Source organism: Physella acuta, unplaced genomic scaffold, assembly GCF_028476545.2.
Source record: "Physella acuta isolate Inbredline_101_S28 unplaced genomic scaffold, ASM2847654v3 ptg001625l, whole genome shotgun sequence".
Lineage (NCBI taxonomy): Eukaryota > Metazoa > Mollusca > Gastropoda > Physidae > Physella > Physella acuta.
In genome coordinates, this window is record NW_026733139.1 from 108,285 (window position 1) to 129,513 (window position 21,229).

Genomic DNA, 21,229 nt, shown 5'->3' on the forward strand with positions numbered 1-21,229 from the left:
TATCTTTCAGTAATGATTTCTGTCTGTCAATAGCTACTATCTGTCAGTAATGATTTCTGTCTGTCAATAGCTACTATCTGTCAGTAATGATTTCTGTCTGTCAATAGCTACTATCTGTCAGTAATGATTTCTGTCTGTCAATAGCTACTATCTGTCAGTAATGATTTCTGTCTGTCAATAGCTACTATCTGTCAGTAATGATTTCTGTCTGTCAATAGCTACTATTTGTCAGTAATGATTTCTGTCTGTCAATAGCTACTATCTGTCAGTAATGATTTCTGTCTGTCAATAGCTACTATTTGTCAGTAATGATTTCTGTCTGTCAATAGCTACTATCTGTCAGTAATGATTTCTGTCTGTCAATAGCTACTATTTGTCAGTAATGATTTCTGTCTGTCAATAGCTACTATCTGTCAGTAATTATTTCTGTCTGTCAGCAATGATCTTTGTCATTAATAATTACTACAGGTCAGTAATTATCTCTGCTATTAATGATGTCTTTCTGTCAGTGATGTCTGTAAAATAATGCTGTCTTCTAGTAATGATGTCTGTCAGTACATCATTATTACTCTTAAGTATGATGTCTGTCGGTAATGCTGTCTGTTAAGTACTGCTGTCTGTCAGTAATGCTGTCAGTCTGTCAGTAATGTTGTATGTCAGTAATGCTGTCAGTCTGTCAGTAATGTTGTATGTCAGTAATGCTGTCAGTCTGTCAGTAATGTTGTATGTCAGTAATGCTGTCAGTCTGTCAGTAATGCTGTCAGTCTGTCAGTAATGTTGTATGTCAGTAATGCTCTCAGTCTGTCAGTAATGCTGTCTGTCAGTACTGCTGTCTGTCAGTAAAGCTTCTTGTCTGTAGACTGTTATCCTTCCCCGAGGCTTGTCCATGAACCAAAGGCAGCCACTAACAATTGGCATAAAGTGCACGTAAGGTTGTAAATTCTGCTCCGGTGAAGTCGAGCTATAAAAATATTTCCTGGCTGGCTTAAGAGATTGAACCTACACGACAAGCACGATTTGGAGAGTATTCCCGGTGAATATAAATTTGATATCAATATATCAGTGCTCATGGCTGTTGGGATAGAGGCTAAGGGAATGTCAGTGAGATATTAGGTCAATATTAGGTGTGTATTTTACTCAATGTCGGTAGGCATGCGTGTGTTAGAGCCAGTGGCATGTTACGGTCTAGTGTCAGGGTTTGTTTGAAAACAGCGGCTGTGTCAGTGTTTGTGTTTTAAGTAGAGTCATTGTCATACGTCATCTGAAGTAGAGGCAATGTCAGGCCTATTCGCTACGAGGGATAAGGTTTTTTTGTTCGTGTAAGAATTTAGTCAGTTTTTTTATACCTAGAAAGTGTGGTCTAATCATTCAAATGTATTTATGCTTTGGTCAACATTCAGGACAACCTTACACTAACTATATGACCCCTATCATTATTAACCCTAACAATAAAATGACCCCCAGCATACGACCCTCTAGTGAACTCAGTGTATGCAACATAACCCCCCACCCAACCAGACTCCAGCATCTAACCCCCCCCCCCCCCCCCCCCAATTACTTTGAAAATATAAAAGGCCGGCCAGAGAGCAGGAATTATGTCCTAAGGATATCAGACAATCAATCAAAAGAAATGGGAGCAGTTTTTTTTTGCTCCGTGTTTGTAAAATAAACAGCTCATTGTTGGCTGGGATGTTTGATCAGTGAGTTCTGCAGAGTTTTAGAGTAATCTCAAACTCAGTGGGATACAAACTACACTATATATATATATATATATATATATATATATATATATATATATATATATATATATATATATATATATATATACATATATATATATATATATATATATATATATATATATATATATTTATATTTATATTTATATATATATATACAATGAGTATATTCATATATATGTATGTGTGTGTATGCGAATATGTAATAATATATTAGCTATATATATATATATATATATATATATATATATATATATATATATATATATATATATACACACAAAGTTCAGAACACTTAAGAGAAAAAAAATCGGTACTTGATATCTCAGACTTAATGTTAAGCACTGCCATACAGGTGATAGAAGAAGCTTACATGAGAGAGTGCAGGCTAGTTTATAGTTTGTGTGCGTTTGTGATGGACAGTTACGATTCTGTGTTACCTCGATGCCAGGAAGAGCATTAAATCCCTTTTATTTAACGAACTAAGTAGTTCCTATAGTAGGATGTTGAAGTGGTGCTGTTGTTTAGGATGTTGTGGTGGTGTAGTTGTTTAGGATGTTGATGTAATGCAGTTGTTTAGGATGTTGAAGTGGTGTAGTTGTTTAGGATGTTGTTTGAAGTGGTGTAGTTGTTTAGGATGTTGTTTGAAGTGGTGCAGTTGTTTAGGATGTTGATGTAATGCAGTTGTTTAGGATGTTGTTTGAAGTGGTGCAGTTGTTTAGGATGTTCAGGTGGTGCAGTTGTTTAGGATGTTGATGTAATGCAGTTGTTTAGGTTGTTGAAGTGGTGCAGTTGTTTAGGATGTTGTTTGAAGTGGTGCTGTTGTTTAGGTTGTTGAAGTGGTGCAGTTGTTTAGGATGTTGTTTGAAGTGGTGCTGTTGTTTGGCGTGGCGTGAGGGCTGAGTGCTAGGCTTGCGACCATAAATGTCAAACTCTAATCGAGGGGAGAAGGGGTGTGTACGGAAGGGGGGGGGTGTTCTGACTTTTATGAAGATGTTCTACGCGGGAAAGTGAAGCTTAAAGACAAAAACATTGTATTTGTTTTAGTGATAGATATCTATCTTATTAGAAATATGGTTATAGGGGAAAGAGAAGGTGGAGGGGGTATACTTTCAGGCGTTTTGTGATGACTGGAGACAAAAGCGTAGATTGTGTGTTTGTGTGTCAGTGTTACAGGAAGGGGTGTGTTATGGGTTATAATATTGTGACATTAGTTACGGTATTGGAATGTAAGTACCCGTAAATCATTTAAGTATTGTTCTGTCAGTATTCTTTAAAGTCATCTTCTCTACTTCAGTCATTTAAATAATGTTCTATCAGTTTTTAAAGTCATCTTCTCTACTTCAGTCCTTTAAATAATGTTCTATCAGTTTTTAAAGTCACCTTCTCTACTTCAGTCATTTAAATAATGTTCTATCAGTAAAAGTGATAAAAAAAAGTGTAGACCCTAAAGCATAAAGCGCAGGTCAGATGAAATAATTAATTAGCACGGCGAACTACATGCTTTGATTGACGTAAAGCTTGTCAGGTCGTTGAGTGCAGGGGAATGACTTAAGTTGCCGGGGTGCTGACAGGAGAATAGGACGCTTTTGTCGTCGTGGTGTGAAGTTATGTCTAGAGCCGCACTCAGCGTAGGTCATTCACTGGGGTAGTAGCTGGGTCAGGTCAAGGTGGTTAGGTCATTTCAGGTGTTAGGTAGTGTTCAGGTGTTTGGTTGTGTTCTGGTGTGTGGTAGTGTTCAGGTGTTTGGTTGTGTTCTGGTGTTAGGTCATGTTCAGGTATTAGGTCATGTTCAGGTGTTAGGTAGTGTTCAGGTGTTTGGTTGTGTTCTGGTGTTAGTTAATGTTCAGGTATTAGGTCATGTTCAGGTGTTAGGTAGTGTTCAGGTGTTTGGTTGTGTTCTGGTGTTAGTTAATGTTCAGGTATTAGGTCATGTTCAGGTGTTAGGTAGTGTTCAGGTGTTTGGTTGTGTTCTGGTGTTAGTTAATAATCAGGTATTAGGTCATGTTCAGGTGTTAGGTTATGTTCTGGTGTTATGCCATATTCAGGTGCTAGGTTGTGCTCTGGTGTTAGGTCATTTTCAGGTAATAGGTATTGTTCAGGTGTTAGGTCATGTTCAGATGTTGGGTCATGTTCAGTTCATGTTCCATGATTAGGTCATGTTCATGTGTTAGGTCATGTTCAGGTGTGGGTCATGTTCAGGTGTGATTCATGTTCAGATCAATTTCCGTGATAAGGTCATGTTCAGGTCATGATCTGTAAGTCAGTGTGCGTGTAAACTAGACATTTTCAGTGTGTGAGTTATGAGGTCAGTCATTATTAAAACAAGAACTAAGACCTTCTAGTCCAAGTTTTTGCATTTTTGTAATGTTAATGATATGAGAAATACTTCGAAAAATTCAGGTGGCTTTCAATTTCACAGACATTTATAATCTCTAAATCTATTAAATTAGTGTTCAATACACAGTTTATATATAACTCGACTAAAATATAGTTTAATATTTTGTTCATATGAAACGAAAATAAATCCAGCTCTCTACATTGTTCATATACAAATCGATTCAATTATTGATCGATCCATCGTGCATGCTAGGTACATCAAATCTAATTGACACGTGTCAGCAGACTGCTGCCAAAACTTCAAAGTTGACGTGTCAAGTTTTTATTTACCTGAGGATTTCAAGGCTGGCGAGTGGAACATGCGGCATGGGAATCGATGTGATGACGTCTGGAAACTGGACGAACTTAAGCTTCGGTCGAGGCTCGACACGAATCATAAGTTGATGAGTTCGAAAGGAGAATTGTGCTACAATCACAGTTGTATTACAACCACAGTTGTGTTACAATCAGTTGTGTTACAATCACAGTTGTGTTACAATCACAGTTGTTTTACAATCACAGTTGTGTTACAATCACAGTTGTGTTACAATCACAGTTGTGTTACAATCACAGTTGTGTTACAATCACAGTTGTGTTACAATCACAGATGTGTTACAATCAGAGTTGTGTTACAATCATTGTAGCGTTACAATCACAGTTGTTTTACAATCACAGTTGTGTTACAATCACAGTTGTGTTACAATCACAGTTGTGTTACAATCACAGTTGTGTTACAATCACAGTTGTGTTACAATCACAGTTGTTTTACAATCACAGTTGTGTTACAATCACAGTTGTGTTACAATCACAGTTGTGATACAATCACAGTTGTGATACAATCACAGTTGCTACAATCAGTTGTGTTACAATCAGTTGTGTTACAATCACAGGTGTGTTACAATCAGTTGTGTTACAATCACAGGTGTGTTACAATCAGTTGTGTTACAATCACAGGTGTGTTACAATCAGTTGTGTTACAATCACAGGTGTGTTACAATCAGTTGTGTTACAATCACAGGTGTGTTACAATCACAATTGTGCTACAATCACAGGTGTGTTACAATCACAGTTGTGCTACCATCACAGTTGTTACAATCACACTTGTTACAATCACAATTGTGCTACAATCACACTTGTGTTACAATCACAGTTGTGTTACAATCACAGTTGTTTTACAATCACAGTTGTGTTACAATCACAGTTGTGTTACAATCACAGTTGTGTTACAATCACAGTTGTGTTACAATCACAGTTGTGTTACAATCACAGATGTGTTACAATCAGAGTTGTGTTACAATCATTGTAGTGTTACAATCACAGTTGTTTTACAATCACAGTTGTGTTACAATCACAGTTGTGTTACAATCACAGTTGTGTTACAATCACAGTTGTGTTACAATCACAGTTGTGTTACAATCACAGTTGTGTTACAATCACAGTTGTTTTACAATCACAGTTGTGTTACAATCACAGTTGTGTTACAATCACAGTTGTGTTACAATCACAGTTGTGTTACAATCACAGTTGTGTTACAATCACAGTTGTGATACAATCACAGTTGTGATACAATCACAGTTGCTACAATCAGTTGTGTTACAATCAGTTGTGTTACAATCACAGGTGTGTTACAATCAGTTGTGTTACAATCACAGGTGTGTTACAATCAGTTGTGTTACAATCACAGGTGTGTTACAATCAGTTGTGTTACAATCACAGGTGTGTTACAATCACAATTGTGCTACAATCACAGGTGTGTTACAATCACAGTTGTGCTACCATCACAGTTGTTACAATCACACTTGTTACAATCACAATTGTGCTACAATCACAGGTGTGTTACAATCACAATTGTGCTACAATCACAGCTGTGCTACAATCACAGTTGTGCTACCATCACAGTTATTTACAATCACAGCTGTGCTACAATCAGAGTTGTGTTACCATCACAGTTATTTACAATCACAGGTGTGTTACAATCACAGGTGTGTTACAATCACAGTTATTTACAATCACAGGTGTGTTATAATCACAGTTGTTACAATCACAGGTGTGTTATAATCACAGTTGTTACAATCACAGTTGTGTTACAATCACAGTTGTGTTTCAGTTACAATCACAGGTGTGTTACAATCACAGATGTGTTACAATCAGAGTTGTGTTACAATCAGAGTTGTGTTACAATCACACGGAAGGTTGAGTCAAGTTGGCTCCTGCTCCTACTATAACTTACTATAACGTTTTCACAGTGCTTTATGAAAACCGATAAGAAAAAATACTATTATCCAGATTGTATGCTTTATTAATGAGCTGCCTACGGTGCATATTAAAATACAAAGTAGTTTGATCCAGTACCTAAGATAGCAGTAAGGAACAGGCCAGGATACATCCCAGTGGGGCAAGACGTTCAGAAAATATTGTGGAGATTGATACATTGAGGAAGCCAGATAAATTGGGACACCAGACAAGGCATAGCATGGAATCAACAAGGATCACACAAATAGAGAGAGAGAGACACCTGTCGATGAAATAAAAGGAAAGTTGGAGAGAAATGAAAAAAAAACACAGGAAGAGATATAATAGATTTTGTATAAATTAGTTCAGGTACTTATTTTAGCTGGGTGGACTCAGTCGTGTCATGTGGGTTCAAGTCGAGACTAACGGACAAGTAAGCGTGCGCTCTACCTCTAAACAGCGCTTCTCAAAATGTACCTATATTATCATCTAGACACGTTCGTCTTTATTATCATCTAGACACTTTCTTCTACATCATCCTCTAGACATCATCCTTTAGTGCTAAGAAGTATTTGACCTACTGAAAGAAAAGACACGTACGCTGTCTTTGATTAGACGTACCAGTAAATGACATCTAGCAAATGTCATTCCTATTAGAACAAATCCACGCCATGTATTGGCACCGCCGCCATTTTGATAACCTTTGCCCTTCAATCTAAAATGAATCCGTCCTTCCCTCCCCTTCCTTTCTTCTACAAGCTACACTTCCATCTGGCGTAAAAAAAATACAGCCTTTAGCGTCTTTAGTAAAGCCATAAAGATTTTAATTACTACAAGCGATCAATAAAATGCAATTAAGATGTAATCTTTTCACGGACCCACATAGCTGGGCATAACACTTGTAGGATTGCGGTTCTTTGATGGCTTAAATCAATGTCGATTCTGACTTTTAAACTTCCCTGAAAATAATTCAATAAAAGTAAAAAGATGTTGACTTCAATTAATCGTGAAACAAGAAAACGTCTGGCGGTCTGGTTAAAAAAAGGTTCATTTATATCATTAGGTCAACATTTCCTGGGGGAATTCCGTTGCGTTGTTAGCTTAGTTGTGTAGTTGGAGCTAAATGAAATCATTTTTGTTTTATAGCTTGATACACAGACATTACTACATTATTAGCATTAATATATATATATACATATATATATATATATATATATATATATATATATATATATATATATATATATATATAATATATGTATACTTGGTTTACTGTCTGGTCGAGCATATTAATTTATTTACTCTATACCAGTGTTGTTATGCTACAACAATTGAGCTAGATTTACCGCCCTTGTCTCAGAGAGTAACGCGGAAACGTAGAAACGTAAACACTTTTAAGCAAGAACAACAAACAAAAAATCCTAAAGGGAAATAACCCAATTTAAATGCAAAACGCTCAAGATTATATGTATTTGGGCGATGGGCAGGAGAATGGTTTGACAAAAAAATTCATGATTTAAAATAACAAAACAAAGAAATAACGTGTAGATAAATCAAAATACAGAAACTTAATTATCCACAATCATAAAAAAAAACGAATCAATACATCGAGAAAAAGAAACAGGAAATATTTGCCCTACTAGACAGAGGCTGCTAAATATTTCTTCGTTTTGAAATAAAAGATGTTGTTCAGAGCGTCTGACAGTTATGTCACGAAAATTAAGACAATGACGGTTCAGATATTTTTTTTAAAGTTCTGGGCATTAAAGTGATCACGTGAGACTAAAACTCTCTAATTACAGCCTCGCTAGCCAGAGTCAAACGGTTGAAATAGCAGGCTAGCTATTCGCCGTCACGCCTTGCGTCAATTAGTCGCTCCTTAACTAGTCCATTAGTCCTGACGTAAATTTAGCTATCTTTTTTCTTTTTGGTTTTGACAATAACCCTCGGGCACAAACCGCACGGATAAACTCTACCCCCACCCCCCCCCCCACCCCCCACCGTCTGCCTATTCTTCCATTCTAGTGAAAGAACCAGGACAAGCCTTAACAATTTTACTTTATACAGAGTATAAAGGGAAGAACTGTAATCATGCACAAAAATCACATGAAATTTTTACAGTTTTCATCGTTTTACATATCAGTACCGTCATATACGGAGTATTGGGGACTTATTTTACTCGGGCAAAAAATCTAAGTAAAGATTTTTCAAAATCTCTGCGTTTTGCGCCACGTCAAGTTAGAAAAACTGGGCTTTTCAATTTAGCCAGTGTGTCTGTGTGTGTGTCGGTCTGTCTGTGAACTTGAGTACCGTTACGGTTATGTTGACTAAATTTCATGTATAGGTATTTTATCGAATTTTTAGATTTGTATTAACTTTTGAACGATTTTCGGTAACCGGAAGTAGTACTTACTCGACTTTACGTTTCTGAAAAGCCTATACCTTGAGCTACGTTTAAGTTAGGTGGGCGAAATTAATTGTTTAAGGAAAAAATTGTATGCGCATGCTTCTTTCAAATTTTGTAAGATTTCCGATAACCGGAAATAGTAATTTACTCTGTATCCGAGTGAAGACTACAACGTGAGCACGAAATTTCATATAAGAATATCTTATACTTCCATGACTTTAAATTTTTTAGTGATCTCCAACAAAGATATGCTTATGACGTATTTAAGATAATATTTTTAGTTTAGCTCAAAAAAAAATATTTATTTTTTTAGGGTGAAAAAAAGTCTATTATGATTTTTATAAATTTATAAACTCCTTTAAATAAAGATGGTGTTTTACTAGTGGTGTAACGATTGACCGGGTTGGCGCGGGTTGTCACCCACCCTCATGGTTGGTTGTGTCTAATGGCTAGGCTTGACACATTGACTGAATATGGTAGCTTGATGGCTTTACACGTGCGGTTACAAACTTTCTTGGTTAGAAACATGTGGTTGTGTTGCTACATTGGCTAGAAACATGTGGTTGTGTGGTTGCATTGACTAGAAACATGTGGTTGTGTGGCTACATTGGCTAGAAACATGTGGTTGTGTGGCTACATTGGCTAGAAACATGTGATTGTTCGACTACATTTTCTAGAAATATGTGATTATATAGCCACAGACTTTCATATTTTGGCTAAAAGATTAAGACTTAGTTAAAGGCAGCTATTACCCAACATTATCAGCTCTACACAATGATAACTCTTCAATCAAATAACGTTTTGCTTGGAAAAGAAAGAATTAAAAAATCTGTTTTTACTCAGTTATGCGCAGGACATAATTTCCTCCAACAATTTTTCACTCACACACACACACTCACATACACACATTACGACCTACCCTTCCCCCTGACCCCCTCCCTGCCCCCCCCCCTCCTGGTCCGAATCGAGTGAGTGAGGTTATGCCTGATCAGGCGTCTGTCACGCAGGGCTCGTGCTGAGGACTAGCCGCGCGGTGTTTGGCGGAGCTGTGGTAAAGGGAAGATAAGTGCAGCTGTCACATCATTTACATTAGAGCGCCAGTTCAGGGCCTTTATTGTCTCAGGGTTGGCGTGGGACGAATGGCCGGGTTGTCACATATATATAGGGTTGGCGTGGGACGAATGGCCGGGTTGTCACATATATACAGGGTTGGCGTGTGGCGAATGGCCGGGTTGTCACATATATACAGGGTTGGCGTGTGGCGAATGGCCGGGTTGTCACATATACAGGGTTGGCGTGTGACGAATGGCCGGGTTGTCACATATATACAGGGTTGGCGTGTGGCGAATTGCCGGGTTGTCACATATATACAGGTTTGGCGTGTGGCGGATTGCCGGGTTGTCACATATATACAGGGTTGGCGTGTGGCGAATGGCCGGATTGTCACATATATACAGGGTTGGCGTGTGACGAATGGTTGGGTTGTTACATATATACAGGGTTGGCGTGTGACGAATGGCCGGGTTGTCACATATATACAGGGTTGGCGTGTGGCGAATGGCCGGGTTGTCACATATATACAGGGTTGGCGTGTGGCGAATGGCCGGGTTGTCACATATATACAGGGTTGGCGTGTGGCGAATGGCCGGGTTGTTACATATATACAGGGTTGGCGTGTGGCGAATGGCCGGGTTGTCACATATATACAGGGTTGGCGTGTGGCGAATTGCCGGGTTGTCACATATATACAGGGTTGGCGTGTGGCGAATTGCCGGGTTGTCACATATATACAGGGTTGGCGTGTGGCGAATGGCCGGGTTGTCACATATATACAGGGTTGGCGTGTGGCGAATTGCCGGGTTGTCACATATATACAGGGTTGGCGTGTGGCGAATGGCCGGGTTGTCACATATATACACGGTTGGCGTGTGGCGAATTGCCGGGTTGTCACATATATACAGGGTTGGCGTGTGGCGAATGGCCGGGTTGTCACATATATACAGGGGTGGCGTGTGACGAATGGTTGGGTTGTTACATATATACAGGGTTGGCGTGTGACGAATGGCCGGGTTGTCACATATATACAGGGTTGGCGTGTGGCGAATGGCCGGGTTGTCACATATATACAGGGTTGGCGTGGGGCGAATGGCCGGGTTGTCACATGTATACAGGGTTGGCGTGTGGCGAATGGCCGGGTTGTCACATATATACAGGGTTGGCGTGTGGCGAATGGCCGGGTTGTCACATATATACAGGGTTGGCGTGGGACGAATAGCCGGGTTGTCACATATATACAGCGTTGTCGTGGGACGAATGGTCGGGTTGTCACATATATACAGGGTTGGCGTGGGACGAATGGCCGGGTTGTCACATATATACAGCGTTGTCGTGGGACGAATGGTCGGGTTGTCACATATATACAGGGTTGGCGTGGGACGAATAGCCGGGTTGTCACATATATACAGGGTTGGCGTGGGGCGAATGGCCGGGTTGTCACATATATACAGGGTTGGCGTGTGACGAATGACCAAATACGTCACAAAAGATCACGTATTTATGTGTTTTGTTCTCAGCTAGATTAAAACAAGTAATTAAAAAAAGTCTAGTGACAATTTTAGCGCAATTTCCTTGTGTTATCTAAAAATAGCTCTGTCGTAGCGTAAATCAAGAGCAGGGTTAGTAAAACCATTCGTTAGTTATTAAAACGTTTTTTATTAATTTTTTTTTTCAGTATTTTACATGTTTTATTTACAATAGAGTAACATGACTAAAAACCATTGCGCGCCCAGCTACCGAACGTGACGTCGCATCCATTGAACGTGATGGCGCAGCTATTGAACGTGATGACGCGTGTGGTGTGGTTGCATAAAATGCCTACTAATTCGGTCCAAATTTTAATTAATTCAAAAATTTTTTTGTGACCGAACGAAAGGATATTTTTGAAAACTTTCTTCGGCAATATTGTTCTAAATTATAGCAGAAATCGATTGGTACATGTTTCAAGTCGCTAAGTGGTCTGGTTGCCAAGATATGGGCCAAAAACTGCTTTTTTTCGAGGTTTTTTGGCTTTTCCGGGAAATCCATGAAAGAAACCCGGAATTTTTATGGCCTATGTTCATCCTCGTAAATTGCTTAACATAATTGCTTTTGGAACTAGTCATCGATATTGCTTCGTTGAGGAGGAGATACGACTTAAAGCTGCGGACACACATCCATCCATCCATCCATCCATTCATTCATACATCCAGAAATGACGGGTTAATAAACGCAATTCTCCAGAATGGAAATTGCGCTAAAAATATGTACCAGATGAAACTGAGATTTACACCACATATAATACGTATATAATGGGATGGGAGGGGTTACGTAACTAAATATTACTAGAGTGAGAGGTTGGGGACTTGTGACTTGAGTTTTGGGAGGCAGAGAATCAGACTTTTGTCTGAGTGTGGAGGAGGGGGAGGGGGGGGGGGCATATTGTTTCGTCATTGGTAGAAGACCAAGTGTGGTAAACGTACAACTACAACATTGAACATATAAAGACAGGATATTAAAAGTGGTGAGACACGATGCTGTAGGTGAGACAGGATGTTGTAGGTGAGAGGATGTTATAGGTGAGACAGGATGTTGTAGGTGAGACAGGATGTTGTAGGTGTGACAGGATGTTGTAGGTGAGACAGGATGTTGTAGGTGAGAGGATGTCGTAGGTGAGACAGGATGTTGTAGGTGAGACAGGATGTTGTAGGTGAGACAGGATGTTGTAGGTGAGACAGGATGTTGTAGGTGAGAGGATGTTGTAGATGAGACACGATGTTGTAGGTGAGACAGGATGTTGTTGGTGATAAGACATGATGTTGTAGGTGAGACAAGATGTTGTAGGTGAGACAGGATGTTGTAGGTGAGACAGGATGTTGTAGGTGAGACAGGATGTTGTAGGTGAGACAAGATGAAGTAGGTGAGACAGGATGTTGTAAGTGAGACATGATGTTGTAGGTGAGACAGGATGTTGTAGGTGAGACAGGATGTTGTAGGTGAGACAAGATGAAGTAGGTGAGACAGGATGTTGTAAGTGAGACATGATGTTGTAGGTGAGACAGGATGTTGTAGGTGAGACAGGATGTTGTAGGTGAGACAAGATGAAGTAGGTGAGACAGGATGTTGTAGGTGAGACAAGATGTTGTAGGTGAGATATGATGTTGTAGGTGAAACAGGATGTTGTAGGTGAGACAAGATGAAGTAGGTGAGACAGGATGTTGTAGGTGAGACAGGATGTTGTAGGTGAGACATGATGTTGTAGGTGAAACAGGATGTTGTAGGTGAGACAGGATGTTGTAGGTGAGACAGGATGTTGTAGGTGAGACAGGATGTTGTAGGTGAGACAGGATGTTGTAGGTGAGACAGGATGTTGTAGGTGGTGAGACAGGATGTTGTAGTGGTGAGACAGGATGTTGTGGGTGTGACAGGATGTTGTAGCTGAGACAGGATGTTGTAGGTGAGACAGGATGTTGTAGGTGAGACAGGATGTTGTAGGTGAGACAGGATGTTGTAGGTGAGACAGGATGTTGTAGGTGAGACTTGATGTTGTAGGTGAGACAGGATGTTGCAGGTGAGACATGATGTTGTAGGTGAGACTTGATGTTGTAGGTGAGACAGGATGTTGTAGGTGAGACAGGATGTTGTAGGTGAGACAGGATGTTGTAGGTGAGACTTGATGTTGTAGGTGAGACAGGATGTTGTAGGTGAGACAGGATGTTGTAGGTGAGACAGGATGTTGTAGGTGACAGAATGTTGTAGGTGAGACAGGATGTTGTAGGTGAGACTGGATGTTGTAGATGAGACATGATGTTGTAGGTGGTGAGACATGATGTTGTAGGGGAGACAGGATGTTGTAGGTGAGAGGATGTTGTAGATGAGACACGATGTTGTAGGTGAGACAGGATGTTGTAGGTGAGACAGGATGTTGTAGGTGAGACAGGATGTTGTAGGTGAGACAGGATGTTGTAGGTGAGACAGGATGTTGTAGGTGAGACAGGATGTTGTAGGTGAGACAGGATGTTGTAGGTGAGACAGGATGTTGCAAGTGAGACAGGATGTTGTAGTGGTGAGACAGGATGTTGTAGGTGAGACAGGATGTTGTAGGTGAGACAGGATGTTGTAGGTGAGACAGGATGTTGTAGGTGAGACAGGATGTTGCAAGTGAGACAGGACGTTGTAGTGGTGAGACAGGATGTTGTAGGTGAGACAGGATGTTGTAGGTGAGACAGGATGTTGTAGGTGAGACAGGATGTTGTAGGTGAGACAGGATGTTGTAGGTGAGACTGGTTGTTGCAAGTGAGACAGGATGTTGTAGGTAAGACAGGATGTTGTAGGTGAGACAGGATGTTGTAGGTGAGACAGGATGTTGTAGGTGAGACAGGATGTTGTAGATGAGACAGGATGTTGTAGGTAAGACAGGATGGTGTGGGTGAGACAGGATGTTGTAGGTCGTGAGACAGGATGTTGTAGGTGAGACAGGATGTTGTAGGTGAGACATGATGTTGTAGGTGAGACAGGATGTTGTAGGTGAGACATGATGTTGTAGGTGGTGAGACAGGATGTTGTAGATAAAACAAGATGTTGTAGGTGAGACAGGATGTTGCAGGTAAGACAGGATGTTGTAGGTGTAACAGGATGTTAGACAGGAGGTAAGACATGTTGTTGTAGGTGAGAGGATGTTGTAGGTGAGACAAATGTTGTAGGTGAAACAGGATGTTGTTGGTGATAAGACATGATGTTGTAGGTGAGACAAGATGTTGTAGGTGAGAGGATGTTGTAGGTGAGACAAGATGTTGTAGGTGAGACAGGATGTTGTAGGGGGTGAGTCAGGATGTGGACGGTGAGTCAGTATGTTGTAGGTGAAACAGGATGTTGTTGGTGATAAGACATGATGTTGTAGGTGAGACAAGATGTTGTAGGTGAGAGGATGTTGTAGGTGAGACAAGATGTTGTAGGTGAGACAGGATGTTGTAGGGGGTGAGTCAGGATGTGGACGGTGAGTCAGGATGTTGTAGGTGAAACAGGATGTTGTTGGTGATAAGACATGATGTTGTAGGTGAGACAAGATGTTGTAGGTGAGACATGATGTTGTAGGTGGTGAGACAGGATCTTGTAGGTGAGACAGGATGTTGTTGGTGATCAGACATAAGGTTTTATGTGAGACAAGATGTAGGTGAGACATGATGTTGTAGGTGGTGAGACAGGATGTTGTAGGTGAGACAAGATGTTGTAGGTGAGACAGGATGTTGTAGGGGGTGAGTCAGGATGTGGACGGTGAGTCAGGATGTTGTAGGTGAAACAGGATGTTGTTGGTGATAAGACATGATGTTGTAGGTGAGACAAGATGTTGTAGGTGAGACAGGTTGTTGTAGGTGGTGAGACAGGATGTTGTAGGTGAAATAGGATGTTGTAGGTTGTGAGACAGGATGTTGTAGGTGAGACAAGATGTTGTAGGTGAGACAGGATGTTGTAGGTGAGACAGGATGTTGTAGGTGAGACAGGATGTTGTAGGTGAGACAAGATGCTGTAGGTGAGACAGGATGTTGTAAGTGAGACATGATGTTGTAGGTGAGACATGATGTTGTAGGTGAGACAGGATGTTGTAGGTGAGACAGGATGTTGTAGGTGAGACTTGATGTTGTAGGTGAGACAGGATGTTGTAGGTGAGACAGGATGTTGTAGGTGAGACAGGATGTTGTAGGTGAGACTTGATGTTGTAGGTGAGACAGGATGTTGCAGGTGAGACATGATGTTGTAGGTGAGACTTGATGTTGTAGGTGAGACAGGATGTTGTAGGTGAGACAGGATGTTGTAGGTGAGACAGGATGTTGTAGGTGAGACTTGATGTTGTAGGTGAGACAGGATGTTGTAGGTGAGACAGGATGTTGTAGGTGAGACAGGATGTTGTAGGTGAGACTTGATGTTGTAGGTGAGACAGGATGTTGCAGGTGAGACATGATGTTGTAGGTGAGACTTGATGTTGTAGGTGAGACAGGATGTTGTAGGTGAGACAGGATGTTGTAGGTGAGACAGGATGTTGTAGGTGAGACTTGATGTTGTAGGTGAGACTTGATGTTGTAGGTGAGACATGATGTTGTAGGTGAGACTTGATGTTGTAGGTGAGACTTGATGTTGTAGGTGAGACAGGATGTTGTAGGTGAGACAGGATGTTGTAGGTGAGACTTGATGTTGTAGGTGAGACAGGATGTTGTAGATGAGACAGGATGTTGTAGGTGGTGAGACAGGATGTTGTAGTGGTGAGACAGGATGTTGTAGTGGTGAGACAGGATGTTGTAGGTAAGACAGGATGTTGTAGGTGAGACATGTGAAATGTACCCTGCCTGTTGCAGGTACCTGTCAGCCTCACAGCTTCAGGCCACCGATGCCAGAAAAGCCTTCCCGTGTATGGACGAGCCGGACATGAAGGCGGTCTTTAAGCTTACAATTGTTTACCAGACAAGTGAGTTTTATTTAGCTTTAAGCTCTCAATTGTTTACCAGACAAGTGAGTTTTATTCAGCTTTAAGCTCACAATTATTTACCTGACAATGAGTTTTATTTCTCTTATATATGCTTTAAGCTAACTTTTTTTTTATACACTAATCAGTTTTCTTTAGCTCAATAGGTGCTTAAAGCTCATACTTATTTATTAGACAATTTTGTTTTCTTTAGTCCAAAACATACATTTATAAATCTGTTTATGTGTGTGTCCTTGGTTTAGCTTAAACTTTTTCGATTATGAATTGAACTCCGTTAGGTTGTGGAATTTGTTTAGCTCCATTAGGTTGTGATCTTGTTTAGCTCCGTTAGGTTGTGAATTTGTTTAGCTCTGTTATGTTGTGAATGTGTTTAGCTCCGTTAGAATGTGAACTTGTTTCGCTCTATAAGGTTGTAAATTTGTTTGGCTCCGTTAGGTTGTAAATTTATTTAGCTCCGTTAGGTTGTGAATTTGTTTAGCTCTAAACTTATTTATCTCCATCCTCGTGATATTGCCCCGGCCAACAAATATGTCGCACAAACACACCAGATGTCGCGGCTATTAGAATATTGCACATTTGAATATATCAAGCGCACGCATACACCGCACTGCCTGCGGCCAGGATCGCGTCCCTTGTCTCTACCAGTTATCCAGTTATCTCCCTTATTCCTGTCTTCTCCACTAACCTCCCTTGTTCCTATTTCCACCAGTTACTTACCTTGTTTTCATCTCTACCAGTTACTTCCCTTGTTTCTATCTATACCAGTTACCCCTTGTTTCCATCTCCACCAGTTACTTCCCTTGTTTCCATCTCTATCAGTAACCTCCCTTGTTTCCATCTCTACCAGTTACTTCCCTTGTTTCCATCTCTACCAGTTACTCCCCTTGTTTCCATCTCTACCAGTTACTTCCCTTATTTCCATCTTTACCAGTTACTCCCCTTGTTTCCATCTCTACCAGTTACTTCCCTTATTTCCATCTCTACCAGTTACTTCCCTTATTTCCATCTCTACCAGTTACTTCCCTTGTTTCCATCTCTACCAGTTACTTCCCTTATTTCCATCTCTACCAGTTACTTCCCTTATTTCCATCTCTACCAGTTACTCCCCTTGTTTCCATCTCTACCAGTTACTTCCCTTATTTCCATCTCTACCAGTTACTTCCCTTGTTTACATCTCTACCAGTTACTTCCCTTATTTCCATCTCTACCAGTTACTTCCCTTATTTCCATCTCTACCAGTTACTTCCCTTATTTCCATCTCTACCAGTTACTTCCCTTATTTCCATCTCTACCAGTTACTCCCCTTGTTTCCATCTCTACCAGTTACTTCCCTTATTTCCATCTCTACCAGTTACTTCCCTTATTTCCATCTCTACCAGTTACTTCCCTTATTTCCATCTCTACCAGTTACTTCCCTTATTTCCATCTCTACCAGTTACTCCCCTTGTTTCCATCTCTACCAGTTACTTCCCTTATTTCCATCTCTACCAGTTACTTCCCTTGTTTACATCTCTACCAGTTATCTCCCTTGCCCCCGGCTCCACAAGTTGAACCAAACAAACGAATCTTCGCGTACTCGAGTATTTCTTCAGCACGATATTCTGGGATCATTAAAGCAAGAAGCAAACACCATCCATCATTTAGCTAGCCTGGGATCAATTTTTGAGTATAGATTACGGTAATCCGATTAGGTCAAGAGCCGGAGAAACAGATTAAGGAGAGTTCGGGCCGGCCGCGACGTGCAGTTGTAGACATTGGACTAATCTCATAGGCTCGTTCTGTCTGGCTCTTAGCATAATCGATTACTGCTAATGTCATCGATACGTTTTAACAGCTCCGTTATCTCTTTTGGTGGAGAGGTGTACATACTCGCGTGTACATACACATGTGTACATTTACACGTTTACATACACACGTGTACATACACACGTGTACATTTACACGTGTACATACACACGTGTACATACACACGTGTACATACACACGTGTACATACTCACGTGTACATACACACGTGTACATACACACATGTACAAACACACGTGTACACTACACACGTGTACATACACACGTGTACATACACACGTGTACATACACACGTGTACATACACACGTGTATATGCTATACATGTACTTACGTGTACATAATAGTCGTGTACACCCTTGCACACACTTAACATGTGTAGAAATGTGTACACTTGTGTATACACTACTCACGTACATATACTACATACGTGTACATACAACACACTCGTACACACTACACACGTAAAAAAACCCTACTATACAGGACAATTTATTCGATTGTTTCCATAACAAATTGCTTTAGCAAGTCTAATTAGGTTCTTTGTCCAATTCTTTGTCTAGTATCATCATAAGTACCGTTTACAATTTCATTATTTTTCTAGCTCTATAAGTATCTTTGTCAAAACGTTTACTTAGTTCTTTAAGTATCTTTGAAAAACTTTTTCGCTAGTTCTATAAATATTTTTGACAAAATCTTGGCGAAGTGATTCTTACGACCTAAGACAAAATGTCGTGGGGACAGAATTGTCTCATGACATAAGATAAAATGTCGTGGGGACAGAATTGTCTCACGAATTAGACAAAATGTCTACTGACTTAGACAAAGTTAATTAGAATTGTCTACTGACTTCGACAAAGTTAATTAGAATTGTTTACTGACTGCCTTATCGCCTAATGACAGCCATGTTTCTTGTATGACGCTGCCAAATGTGGGGCCAATAAAAATGATGAGTTGAGTCCCTTGAGCAGGCGGTGTCCCGCAATTTGCTGAATTCTGGGATAAGTAAGGGGGAGATACACGGCACATGGAAAACATACAGAGTTAGATCTTACAGATGACCAACATACATAGGCCTGACAGATGTCCAACATTCAAAGTTAGGTCATAAGATGACCAACATACACAGGTCTGACAAATGTTCAACAATTAGGTCATAAGATGACCAACATACAGAGGTCTTCAGCGAATCTCAAAGTTGATTCATCCACATGCACAAAGGATTATATTATCTTTAGGTTTTCAATAAGATTTTGTTTTTACACATCTTTACTATGTTTGTCTATTTATTTTGTTATTCGGTACTTTTACTTTAGAGTATAATTTTCAAGTCAATTTCTTATTTTCATAACAGTTTTAAGCAAAGTGTTTTATGAAATTCTCCTTTAGAGTATACATTTTCTTAGAGTTATGCTCCATTCAAAAGTGAAGCCATTTGGTAATGTAAACTCGGAAAGTTCATAATCCATATTCACAGTTTAATTTCTCATTATCACTGATATCATCAAATATGTTATCACATATGTTATCACACATTTCTAACATATTTTATCACATATTTTTATTACATATGTTCATGGGTTTATCTCTAAAACTATCCAATATTCGAAGACCCGCCCCCTTTTAAAAAAAATCCCCCGCTCCCCCTGAGGGTTAACTCCCCATGTTTAGAACCTCAAAGTTTGACCATCGTTGTAGACACTAATTTAGAAACTAGATCTAGCATGTTCGGAGAATCTAACGCTGGTGTAAACACGGAAATAAACTTCCGGTAACCGAAAGGACTGGTCAAGAAAGACGTGACAGTACACGCAGAGTTGACCATAGTGTACTGGAGAGTAGAGTTGACCATAGTGTACTGGAGAGTAGAGTTGACCATAGTGTACTGGAGAGTAGAGTTGACCATAGTGTACTGGAGAGTAGAGTTGACCATAGTGTACTGGAGAGTAGAGTTGACCATAGTGTACTGGCCAGTAGAGTTTACCATAGTGTACTGGAGAGTAGAGTTGACCATAGCTGGCCAGTAGAGTTGACCATAGTGTACTGGAGAGTAGAGTTGACCATAGCTGGCCAGTAGAGTTGACCATAGTGTACTGGCCAGTAGAGTTGACCATAGTGTACTGGAGAGTAGAGTTGACCATAGTGTACTGGAGAGTAGAGTTGACCATAGTGTACTGGCCAGTAGAGTTGACCATAGTGTACTGGAGAGTAGAGTTGACCATAGCTGGCCAGTAGATTTGACCATAGTGTACTGGCCAGTAGAGTTGACCATAGTGTACTGGAGAGTAGAGTTGACCATAGTGTACTGGCCAGTAGAGTTGACCATAGTGTACTGGAGAGTAGAGTTGACCATAGTGTACTGGCCAGTAGAGTTCACCATAGCTGGCCAGTAGAGTTGACCATAGTGTACTGGCCAGTAGAGTTGACCATAGTGTACTGGAGAGTAGAGTTGACCATAGTGTACTGGAGAGTAGAGTTGACCATAGTGTACTGGCCAGTAGAGTTGACCATAGTGTACAGAAGAGTAGAGTTGACCATAGTGTACTGGAGAGTAGAGTTGACCATAGTGTACTGGAGAGTAGAGTTGACCATAGTGTACTGGCCAGTAGAGTTGACCATAGCTGGCCAGTAGAGTTGACCATAGTGTACTGAAGAGTAGAGTTGACCATAGTGTACTGGAGAGTAGAGTTGACCATAGTGTACTGGCCAGTAGAGTTGACCATAGTGTACTGGAGAGTAGAGTTGACCTTAGTGTACTGGAGAGTAGAGTTGACCATAGTGTACTGGCCAGTAGAGTTGACCATAGTGTACTGGAGAGTAGAGTTGACCATAGCTGGCCAGTAGATTTGACCATAGTGTACTGGCCAGTAGAGTTGACCATAGTGTACTGGAGAGTAGAGTTGACCATAGTGTACTGGCCAGTAGAGTTGACCATAGTGTACTGGAGAGTAGAGTTGACCATAGTGTACTGGAGAGTAGAGTTGACCATAGTGTGCTGGCCAGTAGAGTTGACCATAGTGTACTGGAGAGTAGAGTTGACCATAGCTGGCCAGTAGAGTTGACCATAGTGTACTGGAGAGTAGAGTTGACCATAGTGTACTGGAGAGTAGAGTTGACCATAGCTGGCCAGTAGAGTTGACCATAGTGTACTGGAGA

The 21,229-nt window shown here is 40.5% G+C and overlaps 1 protein-coding gene across 2 annotated transcripts in view; it reads left to right on the forward strand.

The window, feature by feature from the left end:
* LOC131929396 (glutamyl aminopeptidase) overlaps positions 1–21,229 on the forward strand; it is a 100,297-nt gene that overhangs the window by 44,279 nt on the left and 34,789 nt on the right. For both annotated transcript variants that reach the window (XM_059285560.1, XM_059285561.1), the window contains exon 3: positions 16,143–16,252. In XM_059285560.1, the coding sequence (XP_059141543.1) occupies positions 16,143–16,252 (110 nt within the window). The remainder of the gene's footprint in view (positions 1–16,142; positions 16,253–21,229) is intronic.